The sequence below is a fragment of the Diceros bicornis genome, chromosome 34 (assembly GCF_020826845.1).
Source record: "Diceros bicornis minor isolate mBicDic1 chromosome 34, mDicBic1.mat.cur, whole genome shotgun sequence".
Lineage (NCBI taxonomy): Eukaryota > Metazoa > Chordata > Mammalia > Perissodactyla > Rhinocerotidae > Diceros > Diceros bicornis.
Genome location: NC_080773.1, coordinates 4,560,001 through 4,585,668, shown reverse-complemented (window position 1 = coordinate 4,585,668; position 25,668 = coordinate 4,560,001). Strand labels below are relative to the sequence as shown.

The 25,668-nt window shown below is 49.8% G+C and overlaps 1 protein-coding gene across 1 annotated transcript in view; it reads right to left on the bottom strand.

The window, feature by feature from the left end:
- Positions 1-25,668, bottom strand: part of ZNF536 (zinc finger protein 536) — a 228,458-nt gene that overhangs the window by 144,542 nt on the left and 58,248 nt on the right. The window contains exon 2 of the mRNA XM_058530954.1: positions 10,350-10,502. Within this exon, the coding sequence (XP_058386937.1) occupies positions 10,350-10,502 (153 nt within the window). The remainder of the gene's footprint in view (positions 1-10,349; positions 10,503-25,668) is intronic.

Sequence of the window (25,668 nt, the reverse complement as noted above, 5' to 3'; positions counted from 1 at the left end):
TTCCAAAGGGTGGCTACGTGCTCTTCGTTCACAGCTACAAGCAGCTGAAGGTCTCGCCTGGACACATCAGAGATGGCCTTTTGGTGTGGCATGGGGGCCCAGCTGGGAGTCTACTTGTCTAAATGGAAAGGTCACACTTGTCTCTGGCTAGACCAATAACACAGATCTAGCAAGGAAGACTCTATCCCCTTTGAGGTAAGGTACAATGGCTTCAGGCACCATTTTCCCACTTCTTGGAGTCAATCCCTGCATGAGACTCAGATTCACTTCACCACAGCTATTTGGACATCTCAGTGGAGGCCACGGAACCCTCAGTGGGACAGGCACTGTGGACGGGCACGTCTGGGCTGACCTGGAAGTCCGGTGGCCAGCTGGAGCCGAGGCAGCCCCTGAAGCTGAGGGGGTGGTGGTGGGGCTTGTGACAGGAGAGACTGACTAGGAACTTAGGACCATGGCCCACAGGTTACCGGGAACCTGGGGGAGGGCCCCGCAGGGAGCGCCTGGCGGCAGAGGTGGGGCCTGCAGGTGCTGAGTGAGACTCAGGTTGCATTTCAGAAATGCACCTGGAAATGATTAAGTGCATCTGGCAAAGGGTTCGTGGAGAAGGCACGGGCATTCATCAGTGGGAGCTACAGAGGGAGGAGGTGGACTTTTGCCTGCAGGCTTGGGTGGGCGGGCAGCTGCCTTTCTCAGTGGGGACTGCAGGGACGCACAGAGGATGCGTGTGTATATTCCCAAGGGACACACATTTGACATGCACAGTGGAGCAGTGGTTCTCAAACTGTATTGCACATTCGAATCACCAGGGGAGTTTAAGACACCAGTTCTGCGACCTAACGCCACAGCGGTTCTGACTCCCTCCGTCTGGGGTGGGTGCCAGAGGCGGGCATTTTTAACAAGTGTCCCTGGTGGGTCTGATGCAGTGTAAAGATTGTACTTTGAAAAACTAAACTGCAACTGCTTGGGGAGCTTTAAAAAAATGCTGACACCTGGTCCACCTCCACCTCCAGAAATTCTGAGTTAACTGGGCCAGGGTGAAGACTGAGCTTTGGGGTCTTTCAAAGGCCCCCACGTGGCCCTCTGTGGAGCCTGGGTGGAGAACGACCATGCAGACCCTCCCTGGGAAGTACCCTTGTCGGCAGATACCGTGGGACTGCTGAGCAGGGCAGGCAGTGTGGACCCCTGGACCCTGGGAGGTGTTTGGAGAGTCTGGACTGGGGACCAGAGACCCGGTGCCATTTTGCTCTCCACTGGGCACAGGATGCCCATCTTGGGACCTTTGCTTCCTCAACCTATAATATGGGAAGTCAGAGCCTGTGTTCTCTAAGGCCTCACGTCAACTCTAAAACTTGTGTCAAGAGCTAAAGCAAGTCTCCTGAATGGGGCCACAGGCACACGTGTACATACAGGTCTGCACCACACACCCAGACACGTGCAGACTCATTCACACGCACTTTTTGATTGAATGAACAAATGGATGAATGAGCACCTCTTACCTCCCAAGTAGGGAGGGGAGTTGAAGAAGAGCCAAAGAGACACAGTCCCCGTTCTCATGGCTTTCAGAGAAGACACGGCATAAGCTTATTAAAGCAAGTGGCGTTCACACACACAGAACACACATGTACCACACACACACACACCACACATAGCACACAGCATACATATCACACACTTGCACACACATACCACACACCCGTCACACACTCACACACACCACACACACCACATACACATACCACACAGCCATACTCCATACACGCACATTCACACACGCACACCAAACACGCCACGCATGCACACCACACAAACACACAAACAGTACAGGAAAGGATCTCTTCATTCAACCCACTGTTCTTAAAGTTCAAAATAGGCCTTGGCCTCCACTGCTCTGGGGAAAAAAAGGCCACAGCTGAGAAACAAGAACGGTTCATTCTTAGCATTTGAGGGCCCGGGCCCTCGTGACTTAGGGGCTACTTGGTGAGTTCTCAAGGGTGATTTGTAATGCACACGGTACACACAGGCTCTCAAAGGCCGTCCACGGCCCTTTCTCTGCCCGCCGCACACGTGCACGGAAGAGCCCCTCTGCTGGATACGTATTGCTCTGTATGGTCCACCTCCTGCCTAGCTCCTAAAGGCTGTGGCTGGGTGACTGCTCTCTATCACCCCAGTTTCCCAGATAAATGTTCCAGAGTGAAGTTCCATGGGATGAACCCACCTCTTTGGATTTGTGTTTTAAAAAACAAACAAAAACCCCAATTTTTTTCTCTATAATCCCTAAACGATTTGAGTCACCACTATTGCCCTCTGCCGTGAAGCTCTTCTCCACCTTTCCTGGGCTTCCTCTCTACGAGAGGGCACAGGGAATGTTCTGAGACTACAGCCAGCCCCCAGTGGGGTGCACTTCTGGCCAGGCCAACCCAGGGATAGAGTCATATAGGATGAGGCGCCCTGCAGAACCCCTGGGCAGCCCAAGGGTCTCATTTTCCACCAGAAACATCCCAGCTGTCTCCCAAGCATTCCCTCCCCCCAGGGCATATCTCAGCGTGCTCAGGAGGCAGACTTGTCACAACCCCAGCCCCTAGACCGGGTGGGGAGCACCCGTCAGCACATTCAGCAGGTGTGGAGGTGCGGCCAAGGTCTGCCCTTTGGTTTGGCTGGCAGACAAGTGCCGAGTCCACCTGTGCTGAGAGCTGCTTCACAGTCAAGGTCACTGCATCCAGGGCCACACACTTGGCCAGTGCACGCTGGGCTGACTCTAACAAAGCTCCAGGTTCGGCCAAGGAGCGAGTCGGTGGGCCCCCTGCCCTCTCCCAGCTGGGCCGGACTCGCCCAAGACTTGGAAAGGTGCTCTTCGTGCAGCCTCATGGCACAGGCAACCCCAGACCCCACCAGCAGCTCTGTCTAGTTGAATGATTGGCCACTCAGGCCATAAATAGTTCAAACCTACTGGGGGCATCACTCAGACTGTCCCAAGCTTTCCAGGGGGTCATGAGCCCTCTGGCCCCCTCCATGATGTTTGGGATCTGCTGTCTTTGCATCTGCCTGCTGTAGGAGCCACACTCCCAGATGTCTTCAGAGCCAGGCAGATCACAAGAGTGTGCTCAACAGTAGGTTGCGGGCCAAACACCTCTCCTAGAGGACAGCCACCACTCAAGTCCAACCAGCGCACACGAGGACCTCTGACTTTCTAACAAAATCCTCACAGCCTGATTTCTATGTGCAAAATCCTGGTTTTTAAATATTGGTACCTACTTCAAAACTTTTTCAAACATTGAGAGGGCCACAGTACCCTATCGGCAGACTGGGTCTAGACCGGGCAGCCAGTTTGAAACCAGTTTGAAATCTGGGAAAAGGATGCCAACATTGAGCCATTCACCCACTGAAGGAAGCAGGTAAGGACACTGGTGGTCTTCTGTGGGGAAATATCTCACAGCATCTTAAAGGAATAAGACATGGGCCCAAACAATGCATTTCTAGAAAAGAGAGTTTTTCTAGAAAAGGTGTAATAAAGTAAAACATCATCAGTTCATCATTCCAAAAGACTAATGAAATTATTGAAACCATCTTACACTAAAGTAGCTACCCACTGACATGGCATAAGATGTATATTCAACTTTGGAATAACATTGATAACTTCTCCAAGTCGTTGTATCATAAATGTTTAGAAATATATGACCAGAGGTTTAATTAGTTCATTGTATCTACTTTTAAGTGGTCATGTCTTTCCTCCTTCTGAGCCTCCACTTTGCACTTGGTATGCCAAAGGAACCCTCACTGTCCTAGGGGGTGATTTTGGAGCATTTCAGAGCAAGTACCCAATAGCACCTCTCCAGAAATAACAGGTGGATTCATATTATTCTCTTTGGAAATCCCTTTATCAAGCTTTCAAGAAGTGCTTCATGCTTCTAACGTTTTTTTGTGTGTGCTAAATCTCCAAAAGTGTTTTCACTTTTAAGTTGAGTAACTGAATATTTTCCGGTATTTGCATCCTCTATTTGATATTTATTTAGTCTTTCTACATGTCTTTACTTAGTTAATACCAGGAGAGATAAATATGGTGGTGCCTTTGCAGCGAAGCTTCAGTACATTAATATAAATTGTACACTAATTCCCCCAAAGCATATATATGTTGTAAACCTGAAGACTTTTCACACAGCTGCTGATTGCTAAACAGTGCCTTGTCCAGAAGGGGACAATCTGTGTCTCTAATTGCTGTCACTGAAGCCGAGATTCATTATGTGACTTTCCCATTAAAATGTGAGCATTAATTTGTATAATGAAATATCACCCTCCGCAGTGTTCATTAGCCATGCCCTACTGTATACGGCACATTGTTAGCTACCTAGAAACTGTAGTTAATTTCACTAATGGATATTTCCCTACTTAGTGTTTGGTAGGAAATTTATACTGTAACATTACCTCTTAAACTTTTAAGGAAATTTAAATTCAATCAATTATTTTCAACAAAAGTTTGGGATGTCATTAAGGCAGGAAGAGCAAAGATGGGGGACTGTGGAGGAATAAAATGGGCTTCAGTTCATCTTAGAAATAGAAAAAGGATGGAATTTTAATTCAAAACAAAAGGGAAAAAAAAGAATCATGTCCTTTTGGGCAAGTGGATTTTTTTTTTCCATCATTACTCAGGTGGCTGTCCCCTACTAAGAACACCACCACACGCTCTCCTTTTAGAAAAGGAAATGGGAAAAGCACCCATTTTAACCAACCCATTTTTGAACACTTATTCAATATGATTTATAAAAGCCTGGCCACCTCACCTAGAAAGGCAATACAGGACTGTCAAAGGTAAGGTATGTGTGCACCAGGCGTCAGGCACCTGGGTTAGGCCCGCTAAACTTCCACATCACCCCCATCTATATACCAGTCGGTCCCCAGGAAACTCTTTGAAGATGAAATGCAGTTTCCAAAATGGTGGGAGGGTTTATCATGGCCTGATGCCGGCCGCCGAGTGAGACCACCCCACCTTCCAGGCGCGGCTCAGGGCGCCTCCACACGCCACGGTGGCCATCTCCCTGCCTCACCACCTCCCTGACCTCACTGTGCTGGTGGGGAAACTGAGCCACAGGGGGTCAAGGAAGGCTGGCCTCAGGCCAATCTGAGTCAGGGGTAAAGGAGGAGCCAGAGTGCACAGTACTTCCCTTTTAAATCGTCAGGAGGCTGCGTCAACACACCTTGTGGGTACAAGTCACTTTCTTTCCTCCCGCTGGTTAGGGTGTGGACACACACTGTCAAAGAAACGTTGCATTAATTCCCTAAGATAAGTCAGAAACTTCACCCAGAAAAGTAAAAATATCAGTACAGTGCAGCGGTTAAGAGAATAAGATTCCAAATTAGGCAGATGTGGATTGTGACCTTGTAATCAATGCTGTGCAACGCCGAGTGGGTAACTTCACGTCTCTGAGGCTCAGTTCTCTCTCCTGCAACGGGGCAGGGGTGGATCCTGGTCCCCGTGGTGCTGTGAAGATTAGGGAGTGAATTCACAGACAGTGCTGACTCTGTGCCCACGTGTGTGAGTCTATGGAAAGTGGTGGCTACCGCCACTATTACTGTTGTTGTTACATTCTCCCTGTTGGCTGCATTTTTCTGCAGTCATGCTGTGTAGACACTGCCTCAGTCTTGAGGCAAGATAACTCCCAGGCCCCCCGACCCACCGCGGGGCACGGAGCCCTTTGGGGGTGCTCAGGAGAGAAGTCCTCTTGCTTCCACAATTCTCTTTGGTTCTGTCAGGACAGAGCAGCCTGGTGCCTGGTGACAAGAATGCAGGTGAGAGCCGAGGAGAGCACCCCTGGGGTCCCACTCAGCCAGCGCCCAGTGGCTGCATCATGGAGGCACGCATCCAGAGGGGTGGGCAGTGCTGGGCGTGCCCCTCAGCCTACCCAGAGACCCCTGGAAAACCACCCCTGGCTTCCCTCTGCAAATCCATTCCCATGAGGAGGTTCCCCACTCAGGGCCGGAGGACCAGCGCACACAGCACGTCAAAACCAGATTAATAAACCACTTGCATAATTTGAGAGGGAAAAAACTAATGAGATTTATTTTTAATTAGTCCCGGAACTTTCGTGCCTCCAAGTTTTCACTTGGAGTGAGGCTGCTTATTACATTTCTCTACACTGGTCATTCCTGAGACGACAGGCAACTCCTAGGAAAGCCGACACTCAGAGGAGCCGCCCGAGGGAACCCAGCCTGGGGTCCCGCAGCCAATGCATGGGTGTCACACCCATCTGGGGCTGAGGTGGGGAACGCAGCCCCCCAGCCTCTCAGGAACTGAGCAGCAGCTGCCTACCTCCTGTACACACAGCAGACCCGGTGGACCTTGGAGTGCAGCCCCAAGGCGGGGCTGGCGGAGGGGCAGTGAGGGAAAGGATGGAGCGCGCTTTGGGGCAGCCGATAATGAAACGATTGGTTAGCCTCGGTCAGGGGCCACCGAGGGGACATCCCTGCCTCCCATTGCATGTTAGGACTAAACGTTTGCTGACGCATTTCTGTGATGGTCCATTTTCTGTGTCAACTTGACTAGGCCACCAGCTACGCAGACATTTGGTCCCACATTGTTCTGGGTGTATCTGGGAAGGTGTTTCTGGATGAGATTAACACTTGAATTGATGGACTAAAGGGATGGTCCTCCCCAGTGTGGGTGGGCCTCATCTAATCCTTTGGAGGTCTGAAGAGAACCAAAGGCTGAGGGAGGGAGAATCTGCTCTCTCTGCCTGCCTGTCTTTGAGCTGGGACTTCCGTCTTCGCCTGGCTCTGCACTTCATTGGCTTTCCTGGGTCTCCAGCTTGCCCAGTGCAAATCTTGGGACCTCTTAGCCTCCGTAATTGAGTGAGACAATTCCTTACAGATTTATATACTGTTTCTCTGGAGAACTCGAATGCAATCTCCTCTCTGAGCCTGCACTGACTGGCTCTGAATTTGAATCACCAGCAGTGTGCTCTAGAAAACAAATTGCACATGTAATGAGGTCCTAACCAGCCCAAGGTAATGCTTCAAAGAGGAGAGAGGTTCGGTCTCCCCGGGGTGGGTGGCGATCAATGTCTGCCCCGCAGGAGCCAGGGTGGGGCAGCCTCTAGGATCTGAGGGTCACTGGGCGCTCCTGGGGTCCTCCCGGTGCCTCCCTGCAGTCCCGCATGGATCTGGCTGGAGCTCAGGGGGCAGCAGAGATGTTCTGGCTACCTGCAGGCTCTCCCCAGCCCCCAGGTGTTCAGAGCAACCTGCCTGGTGCATCTACTCAGCACCGCTCTAACAAACAGGTGTTCGCGGAAGAAGAGCAGTAATTGAGTTAATGTAGTGGAGTTAAAAAAGGAAAGTGGTTTTTATCAGTCCATGTTATATGATCAAGACTTCTTATAAAGATGGAGTGGATAGAAAAATACAGAGAATGTGGTACCTCAGATCCTGGCCAATTAAAACATATTTATTACACATTGGATTTTTAAATGTGCTCATACGGCTCCATTATAGAAAAACTTCGAAAGATGGCATTTTGGAAAACATGTGTTCTATTTCATAGACTGCTGTCCTCTGGCCACGTCACTTGGAAATACAAGAACACAGAGAGCACGAGGACCGCAGTCCAGGACATCCCCACCACAGGAGCCCCGCATGATCTCATCTATTAACAAATCACTTGATTTTGATTTTTAATTACTCGTGTAATCTACACCTTTCCATTGTCATAGTGGATATTTACTTTGGTGATTTATAACATGCAACACTTTCTGTTCTATTTAAATGCACAAGAGTAAGCATTTTCCAACTTCTTTGTTCTTTGATAAAAAGGAAATTGATCTTTATCTGGTTATCATACTGCCTTTTAAACACTGCAAATGCTGTTTCTGAGGGCGGCTGGTGGTGTGATGTTTCCATGGCTTCTTTCATTTTCTCCCTTATTCCGGGAAGTTTCCGGAATGCCTCCGTCCACAGCCCTGACTTGCTTCTCTCAGCGTCTCCAAACACTGTTGGTCACAAATGTCAGAAGTTTGTGAAGCAGAAGTTTGGAAAAAATAATCTTTCCCAAGCTTTAAAACGTCCCAAAGCAGTATCCATTTGCTTCCACCCAAGTTCAGCAGGACTTCTGCCGGCTGTGGGGCTAATTTACCCCGAAATATTCCGTGGAGTGTCCACTCTTACGCACGGGCCGGCTGACGGGGGTCGGGGCCCACAGGGTCGGCAGACTCCCGGTTGGGAAGCACTGTCCCCTCTTTCCTGACCCACACTCCTCAGCAGGGCTGACTCCACCCAGGGAGAGCCAACCACCGGCCCCAGTAAACCTGGCCAGGGGCCTGTGTCTACATTAAATACAAGGACAGTATCCTAGGACACGCCTGGCCAGATCTCCACATTCCTGTGGACAGCCTAACGGCGGATGCCCTGGTGGACTGCCTCCCGTGCCCTGGCAGTCTGTGGGTACCCCCCAACCACCACCACAACCCAAGGGGACCCGGCCCCAACCTGGGGAGGAAGTGAAAGTTGGCCTGATCTGAGAAAGCCCCATGTTTGAGCTGCCTCACCCTGAGCCTCATCACTGGGAAGACCCCACTGAGGACGGCACACTGGGGTCAGTCTCTGAGGATGAGGAAGCAAGCCATGCACCTGTCTGGCAGAGAAGTGCAAAGACCCTGAGGCAGGAACTCAGGGACCCCTCCCGGAGCTCCTGGGGAGGGGTGTCTTTCATCCACAACCAGGAATCCAGCACTAGCAGCCCGGCTGCCGTGCTGTGGCTGCCGATGGGTCCACGTGTTCAGGTGGCCTTTCCAAAAGTTCCACACGTTCCCTGGGGAAGGGGCCACCTTCCCCCCTGCACTTGTTCCCTCTGTGCCACCCAGCTCAGTGCACGGACTACAGCGGGAGGGTCACTCACTTATTCTTGCATTCATTCTGTCAGTCCACCTTTCTGATGAATTGATCGTGCCCCTACTATGTGTAAGGTGCTCTTGTAAGCCCTGGGGTTCTAGCAATCACAGCAATTAAGAGGACGGACAGCATCGCCACCATCATGTCCTACTGGGTGGGAGACAAAGTGCGTAAGGAAATGAACAACTGAACTCACAAGATCATTTCAGAAAGTGTTAAGTTTATGAAGAAGATAAAGCAGGGAGCGAGTGTGAGGGATATTTTAGACAGGGCAGTCAGGCAGGGTCTCTCTGGAGAGATCACACTGAAGCTAAGCCCCCAGAGACCACCTGAGGGAAGAACATTCCAGGCGGAGGGGGTGGTGGGTACAAAGGCCCTGCCGCAGGGACGAGCACTCTGCACTGAGGAACAGGAAAAAGGCAGCGGGGCTGAAGAGAGATGATGAGGATGAAAAACGGGGCAGATGGGATCAGAACCCCTGGGATCCGGGATCCAGGAAAGTGGTGGAATCTGCTGCCTAATTTTAGGAGAACCCTCTTCGGCCTGGGAGTACTCCATGAAAGGAAAAGTGATGCCGGATGGGGAGGGGCAGTGGCCGTGTTGGAGCGCGCCCCAGGCTATGGATAAAGAGCACAGCCAGGGGCCCACTGCCACCTGCCTCAGGGCTCCTCTCGGTGTCAGGGAGGTTTGCAGGCACCAGGTGAGGTTCCAGGTGAGGGGCTCGTCGTCTTTAACCGCGCGCTGCACACTAGGCCCGTATGCACTAAATAGCCTGCACAACCCTGAGCTTTATTGATTCCTTGGGAAATAGACCACAATTATTTTTGAAAATAGATGGCATATTTGTCTATCTTCTGAAGCAGCTCATACTCCAATAGATAAAGTGTCAGGAGAAAAATCAAAGAAAATGGAGGTGTCCATATCTCAGATAGATTTTTTTTTGTATTGGCAACATGCATACAACTAGCAGAAAAGCTAAAAAGAACCACGACTGAGGGACAAGGCAGAGAGACCAAGAAAAGTCCCCATTACAGGGGGCTAGGATGACGCCAAAACAGGAGAAATGACGGAGTAGTCTAGCGGCCATTTCCCCTTGTTTGGTTAGGAGCACCTCAATTTTCTTTTGAGGAGACCCAGCAGAGAGCCACCCATGCTCCATTCCGTGTAGGGTGAGGGGGCTGACTCCATCTGTCCAGTCCCAGAGGTGGGTATGTAACCCCGGCTGGGCCGAAAGCCAGCCCACCTGGACGGAAGGGGAGCGGCACCTTCCTTATTCTACTCAGAGTCTGTGCTGGGTTCCCGCCACCTGCACCTGAAAGACTCCTGGTCACCGCAGCAGGGAGGGAGGAGCTGCTTCGGGACAGCAGAAGGAAGCCATCAGCAAAACGTCCCAGCGCCTCACGCAAAGCATCACCATGCCAGACAGGAGGTCCCGGGCCTCCTCTGAGCTGGGTACCCAGACGCACCGGGTCTCTCACCTGTGTGTATCCTCAGGTGGACCTTCAGGTGATGGGATGTCCGGAAGGTCTTCCCGCAGTACGGGCAGTCCTTCATGGCCGAGCCCAGGCTCCTGTCGCGAAGCAGCGCTGGCTGCTGGATGCCGGCGGATCTCCCAGCCTCCTCGCCGATGTCTGCAGCGGAGGAGAAACGTTCTCACATCACTTCAGCACATGTCAGAAGTTGTTCGCACCAAAACTGCTAACACCACACAAAGTTAAACATGTCAATACTACACCTGTCTATTTCATTCTTTAAATCTGACAGAATGCTGACAATTCATGTATTTTCTTGTTATTCTCTTAAATTATTTCATCTTTCCTATCATCATTTTAAGCAGCATATGGTACCTTTATATTGAACTGAATTACACAAGAAAAGAAACAGCTGTGTCAGCAGCTGGTTTGATTTCTTCTTTTGCTTAGCTCCTATTAAATAGTTTTTTTCCAAAAGTTTAAAAATGTTAGTGTTTGTTGAATCTGATTAATTTATAATATGGACTAGCTAGAGAGTTCGCCATAGGATCGAAATCACATTTGCATTATATCCGGCAACAAATGAAAAAGATGTGTCTCGGCTGAGTCCCTAAGACATGCAGACATACGGCTATTTTGGGACAGGAAAGACAATTATCCAAAACCGATCATTTCTTTCTTGTAGAGTCTTGTATCCATCGCTAGCTGGTGTAATCTCATGAAAGGGAGAAGAAAAAGTATGGAAATGCAGTTCCACAATTAGCCCATGATAAACATATAGTGACATATTCAAAGTCATGTGCAGAAACTCAGCTGCAGAACCCCCATAAACTTAGAGCACTGCAGTTAAATCTTCGTGCAGTGACTTGAGAACTTCCTCTGTAAAGTATCAATACAAATTTTCCTTCCTGCTGTTATTTGTTGTGTAACCCAAACCATTAGAAAACAGAATAAAATTTACATACGGCTGCCTTCTGCACAGAAATGATGGGACATAATAGTAAATAAAACTGTGAAAATATCTAGTGGTTGGAGGATACGTTACTGCAACCCCCGAGGCCTGACATCACACTGCCGAAGAGGAGACATCAGGGGAGCAGGGCAGGAGCTGGGAATCTGCATCTCCGGGCAGGGGAGGCACGAGCCTTCTTCTCTGGACTCAATTTCTTCCTGCCTTGCAGGCCTCCCTGCACAGCTGGAGGCTGACCGCCTGCCACAGAACCCAAGGTCCTGAGGCTGGCAGGTCTTCATCCTCCCCACAGCCTTCAGCCCACCCTCTGGGCCTCACGATAGATGCACTATGAGAAGAAAAGGACCTTCGGGGATAACAAGCCGACCTGCGAGTTCTGCAGAGAGTGGAATAAACAAGATTTGTACCTTCTAAGCAATGGAAAATGCAAATTGCTTTTATTTTGCAACATCCGTTCCTGGTGTTCTCTGCTAACAGGCAAAAGGGACAGACTTATAGGCCATGAACAGGATGAAGGCACACCTACTTAATTCTTATTTGGATGTTTGCTCTGAGCAACCGTGGGAACCCTTTGGCTTGGAGCATCCTCTCTGCGTTTGGACTATGCAGGACGATATCGTCACCCTGGAAAAGTTCTTTGAAGGCTCACTTTTCATCCTATTCTCCCAACTCTTCTAACCCTCCCTGGAAGAGCTGGTCACAGGGTCTAATTGCCTAGCATTTTTTTCTCATAATTTTGCACAGGTAGGAAGACAGAGTTCATCCACATCTAGAACTCACCCTGCCTAGACCTAAGTTTGTGGTCGTCCACACGAATGTGGAAAGGTGACCAAAGATGGCTACTGATAGGGCAAACAGGCACAAGAGAGTATTGCAATGTCACAGCAAACAGCGTCCCACGTGCAGTCACAGCAGGGCACACCACATCCTGCAGGTGAGGCCAGTAGTGTCGTAAAGAGCCAGTTTGCCAACAGCCCAGGAGAACACGGGCCAGATGCCAGTCCTAGTCAACCACATCCAAGGTTTAAACAGCTGGAATGCCACCTCCTACCCACCTTCTCACCCCCACCCGCCCCAACCTAAAGCACGTTACATTTGCCCTCCTGCCGTCACCTGGCTTTCCTTTTGTGGGGTCATGAGGTCAGCTGAAAACAGTGAGTCTGATCAACTTCTGCCCAAGCGCTCCCTGCAACATAGTTAAGATAGCCTATTTACGCCAGGAGGCCCATAGCTGTCAATCTGAATTACAAGCAGAGCTCAGCGCCCCGGATGCTGGCTTCAGCACAGAGGGGGCAGGCGTGGACTTCTGCTCTTCACTGCAGGGCCTCAGGTTCCATGACCCTCACATGAGCACCTTCCGCGACTCTTCCTCCAGCGGCCCGCCGTGAGCGCTGGCAAGGTGGGGCTGTGCACAGAACAGGACAGAGAGAGCGTGGAGGACATATCTCCACCGCAGCTCTCGGTGAGTCCTCGCCCAGGGCGCGTGATAGATAAGCACACAGACGAGGCCGGCACGCCGCGGGGCAAGGCTTTACAGGAGTTGAGGACGAGCTGCGCCGCGCTGCATGCCACTCCAAGTGATGGGCTAGATCTGTTCTCCTTTTATCTTTCTATCTGGGATATGTGTGGCCCAATAAAAAGAATAAATCTGTAAGATAAACAGCTTTCTTTGCAGATTTAAGAGTCTAATTTTCACTTTACACAGAAATGGTTTTTCCTGGAGGGCCAGAGGCCTGTGGCGCTTACTCTTAGACTAATCCAACCAGAAAACAAACTCTGAGACACGATGAAGGGGAATTGTGGGTGGTCCCAGGAAATGTCCGAGAGGCTGCAAGCCAAGTACAGAGAGGGCTGAGGAAGCTCCAGCCGGCCTGGCCCAGACTCACAGGCCTGGGCACGTGCGTCCGCGCCTGCGCCTGGGCAGCCAGCAGCGGCGAGCACGGCGCCCTGAACTCGGCCCAGACCCACCAAAACTCGAGCGGCTCACTCAGAGGGAAGATGCGGCTGCCTCAGATTCCTTCCCCACCCCAAGTGTAAAAGCGCTGACGGCTGCCCTTCTGCAGGATTCCCCAGGATGGAGTCCTGGACACACAGCCAGCAGGCGAAGCCATCGCTGGGCCTGCTTACAGACAGACGGGTCCTTCCTCAGCTCCACCAGGAAACAGGCAGTAGAGAGGAAGAAGCATTAGAAAAATTACTTTTGTGATCCTTTGTCAGACTGTGGACTAGTTTGAGCTTTTTTAAAAAATTTCCTTTTCCTACAACCTGCAATATTTCTTCCCTCAGATCAGACACTTTCTCTAAGTGTGGTGGGTAGACTGGAGGTTAATGCGTGGACAGAGGTCAGCCTCAGACCTGTCTCCTGCTCCTCCTTGCTCATCCATGAAAGCTCCTAGAGACCGGGGTGTCCCTGGGAGCCAGGGCATCTGGCTGCAGGCTGGGAAGCTATCTCCTTGCCTAACACAGCCTCAGCCTGGGTGTGCCCTGGACCTCATACGATGGGGAAATGGCTGAGAAATAACTCCCGGAATCCCTGTTTCTTTTTTTGACCCCATTAAATAATATGGGATCTATTCTTCAGAAATGGATGTCTTGTATGGATGCAGTGAATCATATTTGAGAGGGATACAGGCTGTATGTGCAACCCTTCCAGAGTTTCAGCCTAGAACAAGTGAACAGTAGTAGGTAGCAAACACTCTGCAAGCTTTCTCCTGTTCCTACAAGCTGAGAATGGTTTGCTAAAACAAGAGGAGATGGACCCAATTATGATTTCAAGTTGTTTTTCAAGAATCTGTTATTTGGGGGTGAAGAGACATCAGACAACTGACCTTCTTAATTTTCTCATCTTCAAGTCAGAAACCATGCCTGCTACATTTCCATTTACTTGTTCCAATCCTCTGAATGTACAGCCAGGTTGGCCCAGATCAAGGAGACAGGAAGGTTCATGACCTTCCCTGAGCCTTCACAGTGTGTGGGGGGGTGGGGAGTCCCACCGTGGTGGGCTGAAGGAGGAGCCAGGGGGATTAAGAATGGCCAAGGATCATGTTAGACTCTTCATCATCAACTGGTAGGCATCATCAACTGGATAGACAAAGAATCAGATGCTTAGAAAGACAAACAATTGTTCAAAAGTTAAAGCCTAGACACACACAAAATACTATCAGCAGCCGTCTGAAGCCAGCCCGAGACTGGCTCTCTTGCTGTACACAAATATGATTTGAATTTATGGGTGCCTCATTATGCACTTAATATATATGATTGGAATTTAAAAACTTTGTTTCTGAAATAATTTTGTATATTAAGGGTCGATTTTCCCCCAGGTTAGCTTTAAACACCGAGCTTTCCTGGTACGTATTTAAAATAGGCTTGTTTGCCAAGAAGGCTGACTTGGGAGTCAGCAGGCGGAATCTTTTCCTTCTGGGTTCCAAATGCCTGGCTGCCCTTCACCCCACCCTGGGCCCTGGTTCCATCTGACGCAGGGTACTGGACTTCCTGGGCCCTCTCCAGGCCCACCGCAGGCTGTCTTCACCCACTGCCTCCTTTTGGCCACTCATTCACCAACCCTATCCTCATCCCAAGCCAAATAAGAAACCGGGGATGGGTCTTCGAGATACAGGAGGAAACGACTATGAGACGGATGGTAAGTGCTCCTAAATATTCCATGTGCTACCTTTCCCAACTTCCTTTGCACTAAGTTGAGACCAAGTGAAGAGACAGCAGGCCAACGCCTCCTCCCTCTCTTGTCCACCACGGTAACCTTGCAACACAAGGGTTGAGGTGGCAGAATCACAAAATGGACGATGCCTGGGTCGCTCAGTCACCCGATGGCTGGGAGCCCACCCACATCAGACTTTGTATGAATGAGAAAAAAATCTTGGTTCTATTAAGCCACGGAGATTTGGAGAGCCGTCATTGTGGGAGGGGCTCAGAACTGACTAAGAAGAGTCAGTCTTCTACTGGTGAGGTGTTCTGGGTTGATACTCAATATTCCAGGTCATCCTATTAATTCACACAGTGAGAGAGAGGACAAGAACCAGAGAGAGACCAAAGAGGCAGAGTGAGGCAAACAAGAGGAAGCACAGAGAGGTTTCTCTCTAAATTGTGCATGTATTCTCAGCTCTCACTTCATCCTAACTGCCAGGCAGCCTTACCCTTCTATGCCCAAAAGAACATTTTGGAAAGATTTCCATTAAAAAAAATTATAATGAGGGGCCGGCCCGGTGGCACAAGCGGTTAAGTGCGCGTGCTCTGCTGCAGGGGCACGGGGTTGGCCGGCTCGGATCCCGGGTGTGCACAACCACTTGGCAGGCCATGCTGTGGCAGGATCCCATATAAAGTGGAGGAAGATGGGCACGATGTTAGCCCAGGGCCAGTCTTCCTCAGCGAAAAAAGAGGTGGATTGGCAGATGTTAGCACAGGGCTGATGTTCCTCACACATACAAAAAAAAATTTTAATGATGATGACAATGACGACGATGATGATGGTGATGATGATGATGATGGTAAGTCCTTGCAGTGAATGGAGAGTTATCTCAGCAACCCCACATGGGTAAGGTAGCTGTCTGTATACCTGAGCATTTACTACTTGATGACACAAAATGCCATGTTTTTTAATTTCTTTGGAACTTCTAGTATAACAGTGAATATATTTTCCCAGATGAGTTATGCAGTTAATTCTGAAAGTCTGCCTTGTGCAAAGAACATCTCAAAAGCACAGCTCTCACCTCATTAATGAAGACAAAAACTATTTGTGGGGTCTAAGGGTGAGCAGGACACCAAAAAATCACATCTTTTAAATTTCTTTGTCCACATATACCCATGCTTTAAGAACTCTTCAGGGAAGGAGAAGTAACTAACACCTTGGAGAAAGTCCAAAGGAGTGTATAGTTCCTCTTAAAAGCTTAACACTTTCCCTTATTTTGAAAGCTTTAAAATTAACAGACTTGAATAAAACAATGATTAGTGTGGTAGAGATTCCTGGTTAAGTGAAGAGTTCCTTTTATTTTTAAAAATGATTTTAAATTAATGGTATGCATACAAATTATAACATTACTGTAAACAATTCTACTTAACTCTTGGAAGACATGACTCAGGCCTTGGGTCAGTGTTAATTTGGTGTCTCTGTTGTTTCATCAAAGTTGTCTGGTTTATGATGGCCATATATAGTCATGTTAAACAGTTAAGCATTAATATGGATTGGCAAAAGTATTTGTTTAAATAGAGAGCTATTTTAGAAAAGGATGTCCACTTGGGAGAAGGCAACCGCCAGCTTCCCTTTGGTTCTTACGATCAGGCCTGGGCTGGGCTCACTAGCAAGGCCCAGGGCTGGAGGGCTGATCCCCGTGCAGAGAGGTGGAAAGGTGGAATGTTCTCTACGGCTGCCTTTTCTCACCTTCAACCCAAACTCAAAACTATGCACAGCTCCATTTGCTTTTGGCGAGATAGGATTTCTGGAATTGGGGAAATAGGTCATTAAAAGGCTAAAATTTGGAGAAAAAAAGATAAGATAGTAGGATCTCAAATAGCTTCTCTAAAGCAACATTTTGATGAGTTAAGTGAAAATGAATCAGAAACACATGGATTAAATTTCCCTTAAAATACACAAGGGCTTCAGAATCAAGCACTGTGGGCCAAATGTGTTTCTGGTTTGACCAAACCCAAGAGCCCTTTCCTAATTGTCGGAGAGAGTGCAGAACTCCCTGCTGGTGATGGGGCCACCCATGGGGTCTCTTCCCTTTGGCACTGCGTGATGCTGCTATTGCAACATCCTCTGTAATCCTTGGGTTGCCAGGTCTCCCAAGGCCCTCAGAGTCGGCTGTGGGCACACACAGTTTCAGTTCCCAGCCCAGGGACTGTGACTGTGGATGCAGTGGGCAAGATTTGGGATCACAGAATCAACCTGGGACAAGACACCTGGTGTGATGGGTCTCCTCGGGTTCTGCACGCCCCTCTCTTCCCTCTGGCCTGGTCAGGGATGGTGGGCTGGTTCCAGTGAACCAGTGCAGAGCAGGATCACCTCTGATCTGGCCTGGGTGGGGAGGACCAGGCAGGAGAACAAGTCTGGAGAGGGCCGGCCCAGGGAGCTGCCCTCTCCTGGGAAAAGCCTGGTTAGTGCAGGGAAGGGACAGGCCATTGGTCCCATCGCTCTTTACAATAACCCCAAACTCCTTCTCATGGTCTCCAATCCACTGCCTACGTGGCCCCCGCTACCGCTCTCACCTCATCCTGACCCCTGACTGTCCTCCAGCCCCCATCTTGCTGGCCTCTCAAGCCCTCCTAGCTGGTTCCCAACCTAGGGCCTTGTTCCTGCTGCCCCTCCATCTGGAATTCTCTTCCCCCAGAGTTCACACGGCTTTCATTCATTCAGGCTTTAGTTCACCTGCTGGGAGAGGCGTCTCTGACCACGCTGTCTGAGGGAGTCTCCCCGACCCCCAGCTCCCAGCACGCTCTCTCTAGTTCCCTTCTCAGCATCGGCAGACTCTAACCGACCTGTGTGCTTGTCTGCTCACGGCCTGTCCCTCCCCACACGAGCTCCACGGGAACAGGGGCCATTTACTACCGGTTGGTGCATATCCCCAGCACGTGGGAGGTACTCAGCCCACAGCAGGAGCTGGACACCTACATTTCTTAAAATTGTACATGCTTTTTTCAATAAATAAAAGACTTAGAGGAGGCAAGCAAGTTGGAATTCAGAGGCTAAAATCAGCTCCTGACTGTAAGAGGGAAGCTACTTCAAGTAGCCTGAAAGGAACTGGGCAGACACCAGCAAAACACCGGAAATGCACCAAAGTGCTCAGCACCCTCAGGGGCTGCACTATGATACCAGCAGGGTGGGCAGAAGGTCAGGGGAGCCCGGGGAGGCTTCCTGGAGGAGGTGGCCTCTCAGTGTCTGCATCTCTCTCTCCATTCAGGTGGAAGGAACCACAAACACACAATCACAATCAGCAAGACCACAAGTGGGCTTTTCAGAAGGTGGGGGCATGTTGTTGAGGCACCTTCCACTATCTCATTTGACCACTTCCTGGCTAAAAAGGAAGATCTCACTGTCGTGAGGAGATACAGCCTCCCATATGCATAAAGAGACGTTAATCAATACAAGAGCAGAGTAAAACAGCTATTTTTAAAGTAATCCATGCCCCAATTACTCTTATAATTATTGCAAAATATTTGTTATGCCTTCCCGTTTTCATAATTTAAATTAAGTCCTCCTTTCTTTAAAAAAAAAACTACAGAAGCCTCTACTTTCACTAAAGCATAAATTCCCAAAAGATTTCTACATAATTTATTTTCACTAAAAAAAAACTATAGCTTTTAAGATCCTCTTAAGATAATTTACAGCCCCCTCATTTACAGGTGAGGTGGGAGGGTGGGAGAAGACTGGAGGAGACCTCTGACGGCCGGCCGGGTGTGTTTCAAGGAATTCTCACCTAAGTGGCACTGAGAACAAGCTGGACCCATCCTTTCTAAAATGCACTTGGTCAGTCGCCATAACTTGTGGCTGAGGTTTCTCCTGGGAATCCTGCGCACCGAAGGCGAGGGAGGACTCGGTGATAACGCCTCCCCTGGGGATGTGTTTTGCCATATTCTTTTTTAAACAAAGAAGACATCTTAAGCACCTTGCAATATCTTTCATTTAATCGTTGGCAGAAGGCAAGTCCCTGATGAACACTGGCCTGTGTCTTTCTCTTTAACCAGCTGAGTGATCCAAGCTTTTAATACAGCCGTTCCAATTATTGTAAAAGTCATCTAGCACCTTATAACCACAAATATTGACAGTTTATTGCACAACACATTCCTGACATTTGAAGGTCACACCATACATAATACATACTCTTTTATAAAAGTGTCTGGAACAAAGAGATACATGATAAGCAATTACCTCTCCCCACTTGCATGTGTGTGCAGTTCGGGGCTGACTCGAGGTTACACGGGAGGCACATGCACCATTTTAAAGCATCTATTGAGGCAGCACGGAGGCATTCATGATGGACCAATTATGAAACGGCTTATGGACATGCTGCAGTCGGATTGGCCGGCCAGGGCATGGGGCCTGGCAATTCTCCTCCTCCAAGTTCGGGTCACAATGCCACTTCACCACGGAGAGCCCTGCCTCACTTCACAATCGGATTTTCCCCCAAAGCCACTAAGCATAACAGAGTCACAATATGTTCTTGTTTTTCAGATTGGTCTGCATGTGGCTGAAAGGAATTTTAAAAATCCACCAGGCCCAGTTCAGATGCGCCCCCACCCCCAGCCTGCTGAGGCGCCCCAGAGGGGCACTGACCACTGCTCTGGTCACACAGCCATGCTGCCTGTCCCCAGGGCTGTGGCATCCAGAGAGACCAGCGGCACAGGGGTATGTGGCTGCCAGGTGCAGGTGAAGACCAGAGTGGGAAGGGTGCTCCAAACTATGCTGAGACGGAGGCCGTGTGGAATCCCGGCTGGAGTAACATTCTGAGGAGGAAGTCCGCTCACTGCCTCCTTCTCCAAAGGCTGCTCCGGCTCATCCCCACTTGTTCTTCCAGGCTTACGTCTGACAGGAAGTTTCCAACCACAGATTAAGCAGAAAGGGTTTGCAGTCCAAAGGCTTCAGGTCAAAACCAAGTTCCACCAATGCTTAGAAGAGTAATTCTGGGCAAATTACATAATCCCTCTGAGGTTCCGTTTCCTTATCTGAAAAATGGGGATAGTCGTAATAATTCATTTAGCAAGGTGCCTGGTACAAGATGTGCTCCAATTAATAGTAGCTTTTAACATGAACATTGCCAAAGGGGCACGTTCTATGTGGCCGGCACGGCAGGGGGGGCAGAGACCTGTGACGACAGTGCTCCTCACCCCACCAGCCCCACGCTGAGGACCAGACACATGCGCAAGGTCCGGAATGAGGGGCACGTTCCTTTCCTGGGAAGCCCAAGTTGGAGCGGTTTCTCCAAGGCTCTGAAGACACCAGCGATTCTCCCGAGTTAGCAGTGAGAAACAAGTCAGGCTGCAACTGCACTTCGCAGAGACGGCAATCTTTAATCACAGATGGAGCAGCAGGTCCTTGGAATCCACACCAAGCTCCCTTCCAGAGGACACTAATGGCTGCCGTTTGAAAAATATATATATGTGTGTGTGTGTGTATAAATGCAAATATATATGTATATTTTAGAACTGTATTAAAATAAATAATTGGCAAACTTGCAAGATAATCGAAAGCCCTTCCAAGAGTAATTTTAATATGATTTCCAGAAAGAACGCCTTAAAATTTAAGACATGGGACCAAAATGATTTCTATAAACATGACATGTTTATTAGCATTAAATCCCAGGAAAAAGGGCTTCCTTATAAAGAACAGATTTTTGCATCTGAAAAGCATGCATATTAGGATGTATGTGTCTCTTTAAGAAGCTATTCTGTTTTAGAGGGTAGCGGGTAAGACAGGGCACCATGTGATCAGGAGGTTGCTATGGTAAATATGCATTTTTTATTGAAGAGTAAACAGTGGCAGAAAACAAGTGTCAATTGCCAGCTCTGAAGTTACTGCCATTTGTGAGCTGCACTGACTTACCCAGCCCTTTTAATTTGAAAACATTTAGCAGATAAGCACTATCACTGGATCAAGATTTAAAATTTTTCTGAATAATTGCTGAACCTTCCAATACCTTGCAGTAATAAATACCTTAGTTGACATATAAAAATTAGCAAAAAAAAAAAAAAAATCTATCCAGCTTTGCCCGTCACGGCACATAGATCTTTCCGGAGATCTGTTGCCCAGCTAGTGGATCTCCAAAGGACAAAACCTTCGGCCTTGGCTCAGGCCACAGAGTGGAGGAGCCAAGGAGACAGCCAAGAATACCCCACCGTCCTTTGCCTTGGTACCTACAGGCAAAACAAAGCCAGAGCCGATGCCCTGGGGAATGGCCCTCCCCATCCAGTGGCTGCGTCCTGGCAAGGCTGATGCCCCATGCTGCTGGAAGGACAGTGGACTGTGACACTTTCAGCAAAGTTTTCACTGTTTTCCCCCTTGTAGAGATTGGCAAGAGGCTGATAGTTCTTAAGAGGTAACTTTGCTTTCCTCCAATATCCAGACGAGTGACCTTTCTCAGTTACAAATCAGGCCGTGTTACAAATCTCAGGCGGCTCCCGAGCACATCCTGAGTGGGCCCTCAACTAGCTTCTCTGGCCAGGTAGAGAGTCTGAATCTGTTCTTCTCTGACACCAGCTTTCCTTCCAGCCTGTAACTTGCAGAAGACAAGGCTGCGATTCCTCCTTCTCCACTTCTGGCCCATAGCAGGCATCTAACCACTATTCACCCAACACGTGCATGAATGAATGATGTGTGAATAAATGAACTGAGCTCCAGGCGGGACTAACTTCCTGGGTATCAGCTTCTAATAGGAAGGTCAAGTCTGCTCATTCTTCCTTTGATCACAGATAAAAGTATCAAGTGTTGGCAAATTTCTCAAAGCGAACTTTCCAGGCAAGATGAGTGTGTCCTCCAAGGAGCCCCCGGGAAGGAGGGGCAAGAACAGGCAGCCGTGTCGTTGGGGGAGAGGGCAGCAGGCTGGAACAAAGTGTCTGCAAGGGCCCCAGGCATGTGCAGAGACTGCCCGGCCTGATGGGGCCAGCTCGAGCATTAGAACACCTCAAAACACGAAGATTTGTTTGACTCCAAGATCTGAGTTCAAATCTCAATTCTGTGGTCCTGAGAAAAGTGCTGAAGCTTCCTGAGTTTTAGTTTCCTTGTCTGTAAAATTGGATAATAATTGGATAATGGTACTTATCACAAAGGAATCTGAGTGTTTCATGAAACAGTGGGTTTGCAAGGCCCCAATCCACCTAAGTCCTGCAGAGTGGGAAAGTCACTGGCTCTGAGACGGCCAGCTCTGGGTTCCAATCTGGCCCTGCCTCTTCCAGCTATGTGTCTATAAACGCTTCCTAACCCTGCCCACCCTCCAAACACTGTCTGTAAGGTGGGAACAATGGCACCTATTTGTAATCCCTTATGAAAACCAAGTGAGATCATGTGAGGAAAGGGCATCTGGTAGATTCCCAACAGACAGTCCCCCTCACCCACCCAGGTCCAAAGTACTCACAACACAGATAACCAGGATAAACCAGCAGGTAATGATTCATATAATGGAATTCCCAGGAACTCTTCAAATGGTCAGCCCCCTCCCAGACTAAGTCAAGTCCGCCCTCATGACCCCACAACACCCCTCATGACACCTCTCAGAGTTTGGTACTTTGTGTGTGCCTGTGACACCCGCTTAATTTCTGTCTGTCCCCCTAGCCTGTCTATTCTTTAAAGGCTGGGATGGGTCTATTTTTCCCACTCTTGTGTTCCTAAAACCTCCTGGCACAGAGTGAGTGCTTGGTGAATCCTGGTGACTGACCCACTGAATGCGTGACTGAATGAATGAATGAATGAACGACTGGTGTTGGGGAGGCTGGCAACCATTCCACATTAGCGTAATCACAGGAGGCCGTCTTTTCTCTCTAAGTTCTTCCTTGGCCTCTGCTGACCCGGCCCTCGTCACACTGAGTGCAGGTGACCTGCGCTGTGAGGGGCGCTGCAGCCTGCTGTCCCCAGATGAGGGGCAGATGCGGGCAGTGTGGTCTCTGTGTAGCCGCAGCCCCGCTCCCCAGCCACGCCTCCTGGGACTCCAGGCTGCTCCTCCAGGCTCTCCTTGAGATGCTGCAGGGCTCGCCCCGCCAGGGTCTGATTCCCTAGGTGGAGAACTTGGCTTGGTCGCCCGAGCCTCACCCACTGCCCCCCACGCTGCTCAAGACTGCCCACAACTCCTCCACCGCAGGCCCTGCCCTGTCCGCGCCTGCCCGGCCAGGCCTGATACCTGTACAGAGACTGTTCTGTTCTGTTCTGCAGCAAGGCCAGCAGCTCTCGGGAGCCCTGCCCCAGACGCTGGGCTGGGGGCTGCAAGTGGGCAGAACCTCGGGGGCAGGGAGAGGCGGGGCGGGTGCTGGCCCAGGACCGATGCTGGTGCAGAGAGCAGAGCCCAGGCCCAGGGGCAACACGTGGGGCCCTTTGTTCTGCCTCAGTACTTCTGCTGAGTTTCTGGGCCTGAGGAAAATGTCTGTCCAGACATATGCTCTTGGGGGCGTCCCGCCACCGGGTGCTCTGCGTGCACCGCCAGAACGCGGAAGAACACTCTGCCTTCCCATCTGTGTGGTGCCTACTGGACGCTCCTGCCCCTCAGCCTGGAACCTGCGGCCCTCCAGGCCCTCTCACAGCCCCCATCCCTCCCTTCTGTCCCCCTTCCCCAGCTCACCCCTAGGAGGGCACCACCCCATATTTACTGCTCCTGCTCACTTCCCCAGCACACCTTTGGTCTGTCTGGTTTCCATGGCAACCCCACTCTCTAGCAAAGTAGCTGGCACATAGTAGGCACTTCATATTTTTTTGAATAAATAACAATTTGACAATGCAACACCACTTTGCTTGATTAGATACTGGTGACTTTTTCTTTAATATGGAAAATCACCTTCTCCCTTCCCTTTGGAAACCCTTCCATGCTAATATTCAAAACAACGCTGCATTCACAACACAGAGTCCTGTGATGCTAATTTCTATCCCATAACCGAGAGAGACACCTAAATGGTGCAAGGTTATTCAAAACTCCTGCCCCTTCTCCTCTGACTTCTCCTTAGGGGAAAATTGCCCAGGAATACATTTCCTCATCTGTATGTTAAAGCACGGTTATAACCCACCTATCATGATTGCAATTTTGGGAATCAAAGCGGAGATCCAAAACAGCAGTGTGATCTACATTTTAGCCACATATATTATAATAAATTAAGTCAAAAAAAGAGTTCTGCATTAACTCTCACTCTATTCCTTTAATACCTTATAAGAACACCAAAGCCACCCTCCGTAAGAGCCTCCCTGCCTGCCGCCCGGGGCTGTCACACTGCAGCTGCCCCACTGCCTGGAAGGGGCGGTTACAGAGCCAGCCGCCAGGTGACAGCAGTACCCGGTACCATGTATTCAGAGTGTTGACTGAATCAGGCACCATGGGGTCAAAGCCACAGAGAGGCTCCCAGCCATCCTTGGCCAAGGACAAGCAGAAGCCTCTGGAAAAAAGCAGGCAGTGCGGGCGGCATGCTGATGGAAGGGTCCTAGTCTTGGACACCACACCTTGGGACTCGGACCAGGGAGGCAGAGGGAACACAAGTGCCCACTACCTTACTGACCTGGCCCACGTCCTTCCCTGGGCCTGGTCCTCTGTTTCCACTTCTGCAACATGTGGGGGTACACTCCAATCGAGATCACAGATGGTCATCACACAGGGTTTCAGTTGCCAAATTTGTTTTTAACATTTACGAATTCGGGGCATTTCACGCGTAGTCCCAGTTTCCAGCTTCTCCTGTTCTCTCACAAAACAGGGTCTACGGTCCTAAAGAGCAGTGGCTGGTGGGCTGGGCAGTGGGTGCCTCCTCCCCACCCAGCCCCTCCCTTATCCTCACTACCTGGCTGCCCTCCAGCCTGCAGGCATCACTCTGAATTTGCCATCTCAGCCGAGATGATCTCAGACACCCTTTCCACCTCTAAAGACAGCCTCCATAACCTCAGTTGAGCAAATAAGGCAGAAGCCTCCAGACTAATTCTCATAATTATGATGGGTCTATTATTTCAAAGCCAGCAATGATTGTGGGGTCAGGTGCTCAGAGGAAGAGGGAGAGAAACATACTTTAAAGTGATAGCAAATATCCTTTGATTCTTTGCTATCATACCAAATTGTATCCAGAAATGCTGAAACGCGCGCTCACAACCTTAGTCAAATTTCAAAGAGGCCTCAGCAGGAAGGGCAATGAGCAGAGAGAGAGGAGGAGCAACCAGAGAGCCAGGCAGTTTGAAGACCCTGTCCCAGGATTCAGCTGCTGGCCCCAGCGGAGGGGACTCCGCCACATTCTCTGCTGCGGCACCGGCCTGGATCTCTCTCGCCACACCTGACTGTCTTCTCCAGGCGTGGAGCGTCCAACCCCCTCCTTTCTGCCTCTTCAAGCGTTCCTGCCCAACCTCACTCCGTGGCCTCCTCAGCACACACCATCCTCTGAGCCTTTTCTGGACATTTCTACACAACGACCTGCTGCTCTGGGCTGCCCACTAATTTTTCTCTTGTGTTTTGATTCCAGCCTGCTTACCAAGAGGACCCCGTGGGTCTGCCTGTCTCGTAATCACCTACACAGCCGCATGAAGGGCTGGCCCACAGAGTCACTCAATAAACACATGTTGGTTGACCTTTCCATTGTGAAAGACACTGTTATTATCTCCTCCAGGGCTTTCTTCGTACGGCTTCTTCAAGGAGAAAGGCAGATCTGCCCAACTGACTGAAAAGACTTTAGACTTTCTGA